This window comes from Enoplosus armatus, chromosome 24 (genome assembly GCF_043641665.1).
Source record: "Enoplosus armatus isolate fEnoArm2 chromosome 24, fEnoArm2.hap1, whole genome shotgun sequence".
Classification (NCBI taxonomy): Eukaryota; Metazoa; Chordata; class Actinopteri; order Centrarchiformes; family Enoplosidae; genus Enoplosus; species Enoplosus armatus.
Genome location: NC_092203.1, coordinates 2,060,245 through 2,075,893, shown reverse-complemented (window position 1 = coordinate 2,075,893; position 15,649 = coordinate 2,060,245). Strand labels below are relative to the sequence as shown.

The window sequence follows — 15,649 nt, the reverse complement described above, 5'->3', positions numbered from 1 at the left end:
AGTGGCAGCACATCGACTAGAGAAAAGCGCGGTTATCAGGCTTCGGAGAAGCTGCACTCTGCTGATAATCCCACTGAAATTGCACATGGATTTCCTGTTCCTAAAGTGGAAAATAAACATACTCCTGTAGAATACCTAATGAAGGGGCCTGAGAACATCCCCAAACAAAAGTCCAGAGTGAGTCCAAGTTCAATTGGGTTTTAAACTAAAATAACTTTCAGAAGCGCCGAACGGGTTTAGCATCTTTAATTTGTTACAGCAAGTTGGCAATAAAGAGACTTAGCGTGAGTTTAATATACTGTGTCTGGGTTGGATAGGGATGTGCTAATCAATGCTAACGACTCCAGAACTATTCCACCTGTTTCTGTCTGTGAGAACGCAATGTCAAGACGTTCCCCATACCTAACAATTTCATTTTCGGCTAATCAGGGTTGGAGAATGGCTCTACCACTGGAGTAGAAAAGGATATTTTGTTCTCAGTCCAAGACAGAAACACATGTAAATAATGATAAATCACCTCTTCAGATGTCTCTCTTGGTCTTTTGATCAAACAAACCCGATTTATTTTCTCTCCAGTAAAAGTGAAATATTTTTTTTCTGGATATTATGCTTGGGAAAAGTGAGGTTGTATTCTATTCATGTGCTAAACATTTATGTATGCAACAGCACATATTCTCTTTAAATGGAGCAAGTACCGGCCCCTATGCTGCGTTTCATTAAGAGTGTGTTTGGAGCCTTAATGCCTAAGCTGGCGGGTTTCTTCATGTCAGTTTATGATGTGTCTTTTGGAGTCGGCCCTTAAAAGTGTTTAGGAAGCCCAGTTTAACCGGCTAATGGCTTGTGGGACGTGTTTTGCTTCCTGATGAGTTGAAAACGAGGCGTATTAGCTTAACTTGAAAATATACTTGGACAAGCTACAGAAATGTTGTCTTTGGACTAATAGTGCTAATAGTATCTTGGGAGGGGGGCTTCATCATGTTCATATTATAACGGGTAAACTTATATCAGTAAATGCACTATTTCTGTCAGTTACAGGCTCCTGTGGGCTATGAGGGTTTGGCCTTGTACGCGACAGTCATTAAAGCGTACACAAAGGCTGCTACAGTTCAACTTGAAAAAGGAGAACAAGGAAAGATAAGGGGAAAAATAAAAACTAGGAAACGATCTTTCACTGGTCCTCGCAGAAAGGGAAGTGTTTTTTCGACAGATTAAACGAGGAGACACAATGTGTTAATTATTGAGCTTTAGAGGTGCTGGTTTATGGATTTTTTAACTTCTATACTTAGCTAAGCCCTTTGGCTGCATGCAGACATGACAGTGGTATCAATCCACTCATTGAACTCTCAGCAAGAAAGCCAACAGGCATATTTCCCCAAATGTCAAACTATTTATTTTAAGCGAGGCTATGTAACTTAGCCAACGTGGCTGCAATTGTGAGATAATTTCCCTTCATTTCCCGACATTTTCTTGAGCCAGCTGCTTTAAAGACAGCGACGGGGTGTCCTGGTGACCCCTAATCTGTGGATAACTGGTTGAAATCCAGCTGGGGTCCTATGATCCATGTCATGCCCTGCCCTCTCTCTCCCCTTATTTCCTGTCAGCTCTCTGCTGTATATTATCCGATAAAGGCAGAGTTTGAAATAAAAAGACACCATAATTAGGACCCCAAGCAGAAAAAGCATGTCTCCTGGTGAGGTATGCTGTGTTTAATTTGCATTTTATTTCTGTGATACAAACATTGAAATGTTTATTTGTGACTTGCTAACAGTAACAAAAGTAAGTGAACTGTCTTGGTAGGAAAAACAGTAACATCTATCTAAAGTTGGATAACTAAAGCTAGCTAACATTAGCTACTATAAGCTACTGGTGGTCATACCAGACCAGCTAAAGCTGAAGGTTGGGTGAGGTGCGTCTTATTGCTCATGAATTCTATTTTTTATGTTTCTTCATAGGCTCACTTTAAAGATTACATGTGGGTAACATAAAAAAATAGGCACAATAAACGAAGAAATAGCAATAAAAATGACTTCAACAGTGCATCCACTATTAGTCAGGGTGAACAGATATTAATAGTGCAATCATGATTATGAAAACGTATTTGCTCAGCAAGGTTAAGAAACATCATGCTTAAATGCCAAGGATTTCAGAGAATAACCACTGTACACATTTCCATGCATATTAAAGCCATATGGTGTAGAGACATTGTATTGATTCACCCTGAGTAACCATGAACCAGCCTCACGTCAATACACAATACAGTCAAAACCCCCAATTTCCAGACATCAATCCTCTCTCAGGGGCTAATTTGTGTCCCATAATAACCACTTAGGGGATCAAATCTGTTACGGACAGGAGGAAAATCTTTGTTTTTTCCGAACCATAATATTATAAAGACATCATCATTTTTGGAAAGCAAATCTGGGAGGAGATTAATTAAAACTAAAAACGGCAAATCCAGTTCCAATTGGCAGCATTTGCACACTTTGAAAAATTCTCTTGGGCCAAGTGTGTCTGACAAGTTTAATCAGCCACAGACTAATTTATAAATATATATATATATATACACACACACACACAGTATTTAAATAACATAATAAAAACACATTCTAACTCCCATTGTTGTGTGTGCCACAGAGGCAGCCACGGTTTCATGGTGGTGTTTCTGGCGGAATACGAGAGGAAACAAGTAAACAGGGCGTCCTGTTTACAAAGAGCAGCAGCGTGGAGATTTAGAGGTGAGCTTTGCATCTGTTTTTAAAGCGCAGTTACTCCGCCGCCGTGCTTTATTTAAACACTGCGGCTTTGCCAACACTGTCAGTCACTTGACCTGGCAGATGATGCGCCGTTTTTTTGCGTGACAACTTGTCAGCGAAGACAAAAAGCCGTCGCTCAGACGGGACAACAGGAACGCCGGGTATCGTCAAGAAGCTCCGATTTTAGACAGCGCGGAGATTTAGAGGAGCGGGGGACGCGAAAGCCTGACTGATCTCAGGTAGAGATGGAGAGGCTCTCAGTCTGCATGTGTGAATATGATGAGTGGGAGCATGCATGGTCGGGTTTATGAGTGCGTGTGTGTGCACGTAACGCCTTGATACTAATTTGAGGCCTGTCAACACTTGCGTCTTTTTATATTCTCACTCTCCACAGTCACCATCTCTCCCTTTGCCTGTTGTTTACAATTTTTATTTGCAATGGCATGACATGGAAAGACATATGTGTTGCCAAAGCATAAAAAAGGACAAAGGAGGACAAAGAACAAGACAACAGTGGGTTATATGAGAAAACAATTATCAACGGTGTATATTAAAGCGGCTATACTCAATATTTTTCATAATAACACATGATCAGATCACATGACTGCTTGCATGTGAAAGTCGCCGTTTGAAGCGAACATAGGGGAACACAGCATTTAGCAGCTAAAGAGCCTGATATTTTTCTCAGAAGCTGGTGGAGACCGAAAACCGAACTAAAAGAGAGTGAATGTTGGACTTACATTCATCAGAAACACAACTCTAAATAAATGCTAATGTTGCTCTGTACCTGCTGGTTGTGAAAATTGGCAACTGCTTGCTAACATGTTCGCCATATTCATTTAAAATGTGATAACATGCTAATGCTGTGTTACAGCTCCTTTCCACTCATTATTATATTAAAAACCATTATCCTGTGTACCCTCCTGTCTTCATGTGTTATGTTCATAAGATGTACATCCAGTCAGGTCAGAAGCTCCACATGTTAATTTTATACATCACACATATATATATGTATATTCATGGTCCCCGAAGGCTGAATCCTGATGATTTTGGTGATTCCCTGACTTTTCCTCCAGCGCCACCATGAGGTTTACATTGGTGGTTTTGAGTGAAATGTCTTGACAACTATTGGATGGATTGCCATGACATTTGGTACAGACATTCATGTTCCCCCCAAGATGAATTGTTATAAATTTGGTGATGGCACCATTTTTAATTTGTCCACTACTTTGGGTTATGACCAAATACAGGCTTCAGCTGTAGTTGCTGTAAAAACATTATACCTGCTAAACATCAGCATGTTTGCTTTGTCACTGTGAACAAGTTAGAATGCTAAAGCTAGCATTTAGCTCCACTGTGCCTCACAGAGACGCTAGTATGGCTGTAGACCCTTAGTCTTGTTTAACTTGGACATGTTGGGGGAATAAACCATGTTCTTCTCTACATTTGGAATATTTTAAACTTTTAACATAGTTTTACAGAATTTCTGGAGGTGTTTTATCCCAATTAGAATCTCTCACACCCACAAAAGTAACTCCCTCCGTGATGACCATACTCTGAACTTGCTCCTTTAGTATATTTGTGATTCGCAGAGTAAAAAAAAAACAGAAAAGCATTTTACCTTGCACTGCAAGCTCCATCTGTGTGTACACCGCTATCAGCGCCAGTGGAAAACAAACTGGAGGTAGCCACCACAGTGCTTGCTATCACAGTAATGGAAGCACAGTATCTAGCGAGCCCCCATCTTCCCATTAAAAACCTGCCAGGGAGGCAGCCTTATCTGGCCATGAACAATCTAGCTTTCAAAAGCTGCTTTCTGCCAAATGTTTATCTTACAGAACAAATGAGACACCACATTGCACCCGAAGGCTCGGTTGTTTGTTTGAGACGAGTGTAACCGTGATGCAATCAGAGAGCGAGGCCTCCTTTCATATGTTATAACACATCTGATGTTGCATCAAAGCTTCCCGAAAAGCAACTTTTTTAACTTTAAAATACAATTTCCTAATGAGAATCAAGAAAATACTCACAGAGAGTGGCATCCTGTGAGGCCATGGTGTGATCTGACGATGGGTCGGCCTGTGCGAGACTACTGGACGTTGCTCTTTTGGACGGGGAGGTGTGGACAGTTGTCACTTCCTGGTTGAGAGAAAGCGCGAGAGAGAGAGAGAGAGAGAGAGAGAGAGAGAGAGAGAGAGAGAGAGAGAGAGAGAGCGAGAGAGAGGGCTATCAGTGAAAACACCTGTGCTTTTTCAACAGGGAGAGGGAGAGGTGACGCTACAGGTCATCACAAACCAGCTGGCTGTGCCCAAAATCGCCTGTACACACACACACACACACACACACACACACACACATGTGCACACACACCCGTGCACACACACCCTCTCACACACAGAAAAGCAGAGGACACCCATTCTGCCACACATACCTCAAGTAAGAAAAACGACACTGGTGACATTTAAGCTCTGGATTCCAGTGAAACTTTGTTGCAGTCGTCTGGTCTGCACACAAAATACATGTGCGCATACACACCAACAACCACACACACACACACACACACACACACACACACACACCTGCGAGTGTAAAGAGAGACGACCTTGAACACAATGTGAACAGTAGGCATTGACTGGAAAGTTAGTGCAAACAGCACTTGGTTGAATTTTAATAGAGCCACTCTAGCTGTAACTAAAGGCTTCTGTTGATAAAAGGTACAACATTGGTAAATGGCATGTCCTTGGTGCATACAGAGCTTGTTTTTCCTCTGGAAGCATTTTGTCAGAACTTAGAAGTCAGCCGGTGCAACACGCCTATTCAGTTGCAAATCATCCCCGCGGGGAACAAACACACCTGTGTGTGTGTGTGTGTGTGTGTGTAGATGTAGTGTGTGCCTTTGCAAATGTGCGTGTGTGTGTGTTTTTTCATTTGCAAATCAAATGTATTCCCAATAGTGTTTTTTTTTTCCGACAGCATCTTGCCGGGCGTCAACGCAGAGTGACAACAAACACGCAACAACTCGGCACATTGCACAACCACGTGGCTCACACACACACACACACACACACACACACACACACACAAACCAGCATCTGTCTGTCTCTTGGGCTCCTTCTCCCTGCTGAAGGTGTCAACCATAATTTCAGAAATGCACCAAAAAGGACAAAACATTGTCCTCAAAAATCCCATTTAGCAAATCCCCAAAAGACATGCATGGTCATTTGCATACTTTCCTGCAGTGTTACACACACACACACAAACCGTGGCAAAACAGGGATGTAAACATAATCTCCCCCTTTCTGTCACTGTCATTCTCTTTCTCTCTTGCCGAAGTAGCACTCACATCGAATGAAGCTCAAATCAGTGAGCTGCGAGGAGCAAAAAGCACACGGTCCAAACCGGCTGCTAACCACAGCTCCCCAGTGCTCCGCGCCCGACTGTTGATATTAAACAGTATTTTGTCTACAACGGGCTGTTACTTTGCTCGGGGGATGATTAAGTGCGCGAGCGGTGAGGCTGTTTTTACGGGCCAGTGTGTGAAAAATATGTGTGTGTGTGTGTGTGTGTGTGGCTTGAGTTCATTACAGCTGTTTACAGAGGTGAAAGTCGCTGAATGAGAGCCATTAAAAGGGATTCAAACATTTATCTCTCTTTGGTTGTCTGACGGGCTTGTTTACACTTCACTTAAAGCCAACGTCTGTGGTGAATTATGCATCCACTACGTGTGGTGTGTGGATTTTGAAGGATTTGCTCTGTACATTACGCCTCAGAGCAGATGAAGCAATTGGCTGTGTGCACATACACTACAGTAAGTGCCATATATCGTAACCCAGGCTGAGCCTCCGTCTCGAAATTGGAGCGTCAAGGTTACATTAGTTCAGGACTTTGTTGAAATTGACTTACTGACCAGAAAAAAAAGATCCAAATAAGTGTGGCAACTAAATAACAATCACTCACCACACTGGGGCTCCAAGGAGATTCATTTTATAATTGATTAATCTTTGACGATTAATGTCTTGATTGACGGATTAATTGTTTGGTCTATAAAATGCCCATCATACTTTTCTAAAGCCCAAGGTTTTCACGTCTTGTTTTGTCCAACCAACAGTCCGAAAACCAATCTCTGGGTCGACTCATCAATTAATCGCCTAAGCGTCTTTGCTGTACGCCACATTTCATCATGCTAAAAGCTAACGGAGTGATCGGGTCAGGTGTCTGCAGAGGTGAACTTCTTCTCTCAAGCTCTCTTTTTTGATTCTTCACACAACACTAATGTACACCGCTTTCTCCATTTGGACAATTCATCACGTCTCAACCATCTCCGTATCAGTTATGGTGTGTAGCTGTCTGGAACAGGTCTACACACTTTTGCCTTCGGATGTGGTCGGACAACAAGTCGTATGAACTTGTTTGTTTCGAGCACTCCTCAGCCTTAAAAGCAGCAAATACAATAAAAAAGGACGGGACCCAGGAAGGTCCCCTGGGGCACGGCAGAAAAATATTTATGAACAGAACTGACCAAATAGTCTCGACCAGTTCTGTATGTCAGAAAGTGCGCTCTAGGATCCAACCTGAGATTATCGCCTCTCAAGGAGGAGCTTGTAATTGATGGAATAAATTGTAGTATTGAGCTCAAAAGGCACCAAATTAGATATTTTTCTGGCATCCAAGTTTGTTCAAATATAATTTACATCTTCGAGCAGTCATCTCAGTGCTTGGCACTGAAGCAAGACTGAAATTAGAATTGAAGCCAGTAAAACGTTGAGAGTTGAGAGTAAACAAGTTTCAAAAATACATCAAGGTGGAGATTGGTCCAAAGTTATTCAATACTACTGGCATAAAGAATGTGTGTTTTTCTTTTTCAAAAGAGGCTACACAAAGGCAGTCTTCAAAAACCAATGAAAAACAGCCACTCTGCGAGGAGAGACTGATAATGTGCAGTAATTCTGCTGACAAAAACCAATGACCTCTTTACAAAGCTGGTGGAGGGCACAGAGAGAGCGTCAGGGAACACACACTCTGATGCACAACACATTCAAAACCTTTTAATGCACACTTCTCAATACATACATAGCTGAATGTGTCTTTGTAATATCTTTTTAACAAAATGATGTCATCACCCAGCATCAAATGTATTGTTTTTGCAGCAATTCTGACTATACAAAAAGCAATTAATACTTGAAATCTATTCATTTGTGACTCCTTATGGTAGGTAAAACATGATAAAGTGCCCTCTACAGAGGCCCATTGTGCAAGGAAACGTGATGAAGTGCCCTGTGGGTGCCCATCTAGTGAAGAAAACGCAATGCAGAAACTTTCTGCCCACTAGTGCCCCACCACATGCAGCTGGAACCCTTTGTAGTTTTGAGCCTGAGTCCGCCACTGGATCTTTAATAATATCATGTACTCCATAAGTCTAAGTCTAAGTTTGAACATAGTAACAGACATGAGGAAAAGGATTGGCTTTTGCTGGATCTGTTATCTGGGAGCTTTCTGGAATTTCTCCATGATCAGTATCACATCAGTTGATTCTAAAGACATCACACTGGTGATTGGTACTGTCCTTAAAAGGACATCATTTTGAGTCCACCAGGCGTTTTGGGATGATTCCACCAATCCGAGGTGAAGAGCGCAGTTATCCATTTAACAAAAATACAATAACCGCATGAACGGCAGCAGCGACACAGCTCAATGTCTCATGCATGCAAGTGCTATCTAGCTTTGAGTGCCTGCCATATGTTCTCTTTGGCGCAGGCAGCCGCTGAGGAAGGAGGAAGAGGGTGGGGGATAGTAGTGGTGGTGGTGGTGGTGGGAGATGTCTCGCCATATCTCCAACAGACTGACAGAGTTAATAAGGGACAGTGCTTCGTGAAATCTGTCTAAACGCTGCCGGCCTGTCGCAGGAGATAATCCCTGTATAAAAATAAATAAATAAATAAATAAAAGAAAATCACCGGATCCTCAGCTAATGAAATCAATGCTGGCCATCTGGGGCCATTTCATGTGTGACAGACGCCTACAAAGAGGCCAGTCGGACCTGTGATGGCGAAACCATGGTAACAGGAAATAGTAATACACGCACTGCTAGTCTGGGGAGGTGACACCGTGACATCCTTCACCTTCACATTGGTGCCTATTAGAGGGAGACATCACCGGGACATAGACCGATCCAGGAGACCCTGAGCTTGCCGCCACACGTGCATTTTTGCGCTGATTGCCTTATGTCGGCTGTTGACATTTTCGTCCTCTAACAAGCGCCGCTCCCACTAGTAGGACTTTAATGGCATGCCGTGCTGCATGGAGGGTCTCTGAGGAGAGCTGTCCGCCTCTCTCTACTCAAATGTTCTCTGTCTGTCCTCCCCCTCTCCCCTCCTGTGTCATCCTGTTTAAAAAATGTCAGTCTTAATAAGTCAATTAGTCGAGAATTGAGTCCAAAGGTTTTATTTTTCTCAACCCGAGAGAGAATGTGAGAGTTGGGTGAGATAATGTCAGTTTTGAGAATATAACAGCTTCTTACACGGAGCGATATTGTCTCGACTTGAATCAAGTGGGTTTCCCTCAGCCCACTGCGGAATGTTTCACAGGAAACTGTGAGTCAAACCTGGACTTTTCCTGAATCGCATTTTTCATTTCAACTACTGCTCGATCGACGAGGGATCATTTGGTGTTTGGTGAATTAAGGATTAAACTAAAAGGCCTCCGTATGCCAAGAAAAATACGTGGGGGTTTAACACATATCAAGTTTTTTCTTATAAGTGCTGTTGCATTGCATCCATACAATAAAAATCTGCCGTTTCCCCCAATTAAAGATGACTGGATCCACCAGTGCATAGACGTCTGTTCATCCCACTTTCTTCCCTTGTCAGTGCCACTTAGAATAAGCTGTTGAAGTGAGAATCTTTGAGCTCTTGGGCCCACCTCTAAACAGCATCTGTTGATTATATTTCGTTATTTTGACAGCACATCTGTAAGCGTTTGAATCCGGTCATACACCCAAGGCTGTGGCCATTGATATGAAAATGGATTATAAATCAAGAAAGAATGTGGGCAAATAAATGGGATGTTATGATGAGTTTGAATACAAGTTACCATTTTAGCCGTCTCTCTCCTGCACCTGACTGCGACTCAAATAGCTCAGAAATTGCTCCGAGTGCTTTTGCTGGAGTTGGGGGAGCTGCAGTAGCAGTTCGGATCGAAGCGGTCCGCTGGTTCAATATCAGATGTGACATTTTGGAGGAGAGAGGGCGCCCACCTCAACAGGATGTACTCCTGAAACACTTTTAAGATCTTATTTTTGGATTGCTCGGTTCCTTTTCCACCTTTCCTTTGTTTTTCCTCCCCTGTTTTCCCCTATCATTCTCTAGCCCTCTGTCTCTCTATCTTCCTTTCCATTTCTTTTTTCGTGTGTGTGTGTGTGTGTGTGTTGAGACAGCTCCCTGGCCTGTTTGAGTGCGTCTGCAGCATGCTTATTATCCTGATTGTCTTGCAGGTGAATGGCGGTCTGGGTTGCGCTGTAAGTGAAACTGGGAGCACCTGGGACCAAAGCTCCCAAGAGCTATAAAAGCTTCTGTTTCATTTTGTAATGTTCGCTTCTCTGCTCCTCTGCTTTCGGACCTCCTCGTGCCAAATTCCTCACAAATCCATTCAGGGACACTCGCTGATTAGCGCACCCCATGTCCTCTCCGCGACTTTGCAAGTTAATTCGATGCCTATGACAGCGTCTCTGGAGTAGCGCGGCAGTGTGTGGCGAGTGACTGAAGGAGGCAGCCAAAAAGACGAAGTCACTCACACATGACTCACTGTTTAGGTACTTCCTTTTAAATGACAGGATTCCTTTGTAAGCAAATGGTGCATGCCCGAGTGGATCGGCGCATGTGTACACAGACACTGTATTCACACAGTTCAGCCACATGCACACTCCCGCTCCGACAGCTCTTGGACTGAGTGCTTCTGGCTGTGAAAGCTGCCTTATGGGTTTGCTGGCATAACATACGAGTGGCTGCTCTCAAAAGTGACTCATGAGACTGTACAACAGCAAACAAATCACTGGGCTGACCGAGGCAACCAGTTGCTCTGGACTTACTTCTCTTAGCATGTTCTGACCTTCTCCAACAATTCAAAGCAGCGAGACAAAGGCCTTAGCACTCGAACACAAACGGTTACTGCTATGCAGAAGATGTGGGTTCTGTTCCCAGTTAATGGCCTGGACCACGATGTTCGATTAGTCTGGCCGTCTTAGTGAGTAAAGCAGGAAAACCCAAACAAAATCAACAGAACCGTGAGTGAAGTATTTAATACGACATGTGATTAAACAGTGACACCCAAGAAGAGAACAAATAAAACGCATACATCGCATCATCACACACTCAAACAGCTCTTTTCCACTATGGGAACTTAACGACCCCTAACCTGGTTCTAGGTTTTGCCTTGTTTTCCAATATGTTCTACAAACCGGAACATTTTGGATGCACTTCATTGAAAAGACGACACCGTGTGGCGAGTATAGGTAAGTCATTTTCTTCAACACTTTCACGCGATGACTTTTAAACATCAGTGCTGTTACCTTAACACAAGAGCCCCATTTGGCCATTAACTGCACGAGCTCCCAGCTTTGAGCTTGACTTTTAACGCTTCAGCGTTCTGCCATGTATCCACCCGAACGTTCGTGGAGCCATGTCATTGACGTGACGTGGATATCAAGAACACAGCTTACCGTGGCGCCATCTTATAACAAACACAGGAAAATACAACTATTCAACTATTTTAATTGCATATTAAGCAACAGCGTAAAACAGACATCCTTCAACATTGGCTCCGGCATTCAGCTGCGGTGGTTTGCAGCTGGGTGGAGACATTGCAGCGCCTCGACCTCTGGGGCTAAATCATCCCGGGCTGTGTGAATAAATAGATGAGTGCCTGAGTGAAAGGCTTTGTTAATTACATGGAGGTAACTGTCATCTTGAAAGAGACACCTATTGTGAGAAAAGAGATTGATTTACACAAAGATCTGAAAGGTCTCATCTACAGAGTACAGCCCATTGACTTTGATCGAAATACAGTTCACATTTACCCAAATCATTTTGATATGTTTGCCAATGTAATTAGTTTTTGAAACATTTACTAATTTGTTCATATTAATGTTTTAATCTAAATGATGTCGTGTGAAGCCGAGCTTAAAATAAGCTGCTCCAGTATGTCCCGCCTAAGAAAAGATGGATATGAAAGTGAATTCTTTAAGGCAACATTTTCTTCAGGGATTATTTCCTGTGTGACCTCATTTCTTCTGCTGGGCGTCAAGTGATTGATGGTGAGCGGAGGGAAATGAAAACATTCAATTTGAGCATAATGAAATAATCTAATTTAAAAGTTTCTCTTTTAAGCTCGGTGATGGATCACTGAGGAAGTTGCTTTATGTGTTGTGCAGGAGTGAGTGGCAGCAAATGAAACCAAAGTCTTGTACCTCCAACTATACTGGGATACCGGGAATAATATAACCCTTAGCAGGGGGGGGGGGGGGCTGTAGCACTGATTGATTTGCAGCCTTTAACAGTGCAGACTCACTTGATGTATGCACCTTTTATGCAACTTTAAGATATATTTGAGTTATTTTGATCCTGTCGTGATTATATCTTGGACATCTCTGGCAACTCCGGCCCTGGGATCCATTATCCAATAGATTTGAAATCCTGTTCAGCCTACTGTCTAATCACAAATCTACACCTATTCTAGGCTGACTAAATGCCTTTGTCCATTTTGACTGTGATGAAGACACAGTAGCGTCCAAACGTTAGGCTGTGCCCACTATCAAAGGATGCAAATCAGTCAGTGGGCTCCAGTCCTTTCTTATCCTCTGAAGTCCGCCGTGCTTGATCTGAGAAGCACTTCAATCAGCTGCCCATTGTTGGAAGATGTGTGGAGAACCCCTTTTTCTCAGGATTAATTCGTAGAAGGTGAGCAGCCGGAACTACCGAGAGTTCAAAAAAAGATCTTGTCGACTATGTAAAACAGTTCAAGATCATCTTTCTGTGCTATGCCATAAAGCAGCATAGAACCACACAATAAGTAGAAACACCAATAAAGCATTAAGGATAAGTCTTATAATCAGGCATGTGATTGTCCAACTTTTTACGGTTTAAAAAAAAAAAAACTAACTTCAAGATTTAATCGTGCAACATGCAACTTTTTCAAAAGGAAAAATAAAGTAGTTCTAGTGCTATAATTTATTAATTTCAAAAAGAATGTATTTATGTTTACATTCAGTTTGACAATTTGTGTGACTATCTGCTTTGCACAAGGCAGAAATCTGATGAAATGTTTAAAATGCACAGATACACACAAGTTAGTATATATCTATATAAGTGAAGCCGCATAGTTACGGGCATCTAAAACTCCAACGGGTTGGTAAACGCCAGTAAATTAGCCGCCAGCTAGCACTGACGCTACTTCCAAGTAAAATCATACATTCTGTAAAACAGTGGGCAGAAGTACAATCCGCCCATGACAAAAGAAAGTAACGAAGACATACAGAGACAAGGCGCCCATCAAAAGACTGCTCATACTGTTTTCTGAGTCATTAGCTGGCGGCTAACGGCTGCACAGCACAGCAAATAAACACAAGCGGCCGACAGTTCCCCCTTTTTGGAGTGAAACCCCAATTATTTCTCCCAGCGCACTACAGCCTATAGATGTCCTCAAATCCTCTTCATTTCACTCAGGCAGCTCATTACCAAACCCCCCCCCCCCCCCCGATGTTGTTTTTTTGGGGGGGGTTTTACGGATCTACACACATTTTCAGGTCAGAAAATCACATCCCTGCATAATGCCTGAATTTGGATCTCAATGCTAATCGGTTGGCTAATCACCTCCTCCTTCTGTGTGTGTGTGTGTGTGTGTGTGTGTTACACAACTGTGTGCATTGTTTGTTTGAAGGTCATCCCGGCTTTCATGCCATCCTCCCTTCCACTTCCTCTCCCCCCCCCTGTCTACTCTTCTGGCAGCAGCTTTCTCTCCGCCAGTGTTTTTGTTTGCGCCGGGTGCCACAAGCGTTCCCCTTCTGCAATCCAGCAGAAGTATGAAAACATTTTTTGTGTGTGTGTGTGTGTGTGTGTGTGTGTGTTTTCAATCCTCTATCGACTGTCCCCATTATGACTAAACAGAGGCACATCAATATTTCAAGCACTCATTGGCAAACACGGGCACAAAAGAGACACGGTCCAGAAACAGAGCGGGAGGGGAGAAAGAGCCAAAAAGAGAAGTGAAGAAGACAGAACAGAGTGTGAAAAAGAACACAGGCAGAGAGAGATTGGCATTGTATGGGGCATAACAAAGTCAGACAGGGAAAACAAACCTGATGAGCGACAGAAAGGGAGTGATAGAGAGGTAGAGAAGGCGACTTTGTAATAGTGAATTGAGTTTTCCTGCCGAGGCCAGCTGGGACCGAACGGATTACCTAAAAGGCCAAACAACAAGACAGTCACAGTGCAAAGCTAGGAGGACTGCAACACGGGAAGAGACTGGCAGAGGGAATTAACTAACGAAAAAAAATGATTCACATTCATGGTTACAGACAAACAAGGCTGCAACAGATGGGATCATTTCATACTGAAGCTCTCCACTACAAAAAAAACCTGCCGTGATATATGAGCAAAGGGCACATATATTGCTGCTCTGGTCACAGCTTGCGCTTCGTTTTTCCTCTCTGGCAGTTTCTTGAGACATAAAAACTCGGGTTTTTATCCCATCCCGTGTAGGCTGTTTGGTGTGTCTTTGGGTACATGATGCAACATTTAGTCAGAGCTCTCCCTCAGCGGTATTTGTGGTTCTGTCCTGTCAAAATCCTCCTCCCCCGTGTCTGCTTGACGAATAGTGCAGTGCTTTCTGCTCTTTATTGTTTTTTTTCCATCCTTTTAAACCAAACAATGGTTTAAAAGGATGGAGCGAGGTAAAAAACCTGGGTCAAGTATTTCTCAACAAATATTTTGACAGGTGCTTGTCACACCAGAAAGTGGTACAGCGGAATGCTAAATATTTGGTCCTAGAAGCTTGGTGACGTAGTGGCTGTACTCGCAGGGCTAGCTCGCAAGCTAACAGCTAGCCAGCCAGGCTAGTGCTGGTCAAAGTTCCGGGAGATTCTCTCTTATATTTTCTCTACTGTTCTGTTCATACTGTAAGCTTAGCTCAGCTGCTAACGGGACGATACGTTCAGGCCTACAGCTAGCTATTGGTCAAAAGCGCAAATTCAAAGTTGAACTTGATGTGAAAAATTTGACATTTAAATACTTTTTGCCACACCTCACAGAGTCAAACTTAACAACCACAGTGGCAACTGAGCAGCTTTCACTGGGGCAGTTTGAGGTTATGACTAAACCTGCTGCTATATTTAGCATTAGCACTCATCATGGGGCAGCTTTGCTACATGAAAGCCGGGGGGGGGGGGGGGGGGGGGGGTCCAGCACCGTGGCAACATGGATACTTATTTCTAATTTTCAATGAAGGGGATTTCAGTCAGAGACACCTACAGGGGATACTTTGGGATCTATTTTGACTAGCATGTCGCAGCTTGCTAGCATGTAAGCGGCATAGCGGTGAGCTCACCGGCTACAGTAGTCCACTACATCCCCAACCAAATATTTCGTAATGATGTGTCAATTCGTTTTTGCTGTTCAAGAAATAGAAAACCATACAACACACTCCCGAGAGTTTAAAGGCTGCATTTCTACAGGGTTAAGTGCCTTGCTCAGGGACACTCCGGGGTGGAAGCTGTTAAAGGAGAGGAGAGCAATTTAGCTTTGCCCAACTGGGTCCATTTGCAAATGACAAATCTGACCCAGATCTAGTGAGCAGCAGTAAATTAAAGCTTGACAGACATCCAATGATTTTGAGTTTCAAAAGCTTGG

At 43.1% G+C, this 15,649-nt stretch overlaps 1 protein-coding gene across 1 annotated transcript in view; it reads right to left on the bottom strand.

Annotated features, from left to right (window-relative positions):
- Nucleotides 1-15,649, bottom strand: part of xirp2a (xin actin binding repeat containing 2a) — a 48,079-nt gene that overhangs the window by 25,184 nt on the left and 7,246 nt on the right. The window contains exon 2 of the mRNA XM_070930526.1: nucleotides 4,784-4,892. Coding sequence (XP_070786627.1) covers nucleotides 4,784-4,892 — 109 coding nt within the window. The remainder of the gene's footprint in view (nucleotides 1-4,783; nucleotides 4,893-15,649) is intronic.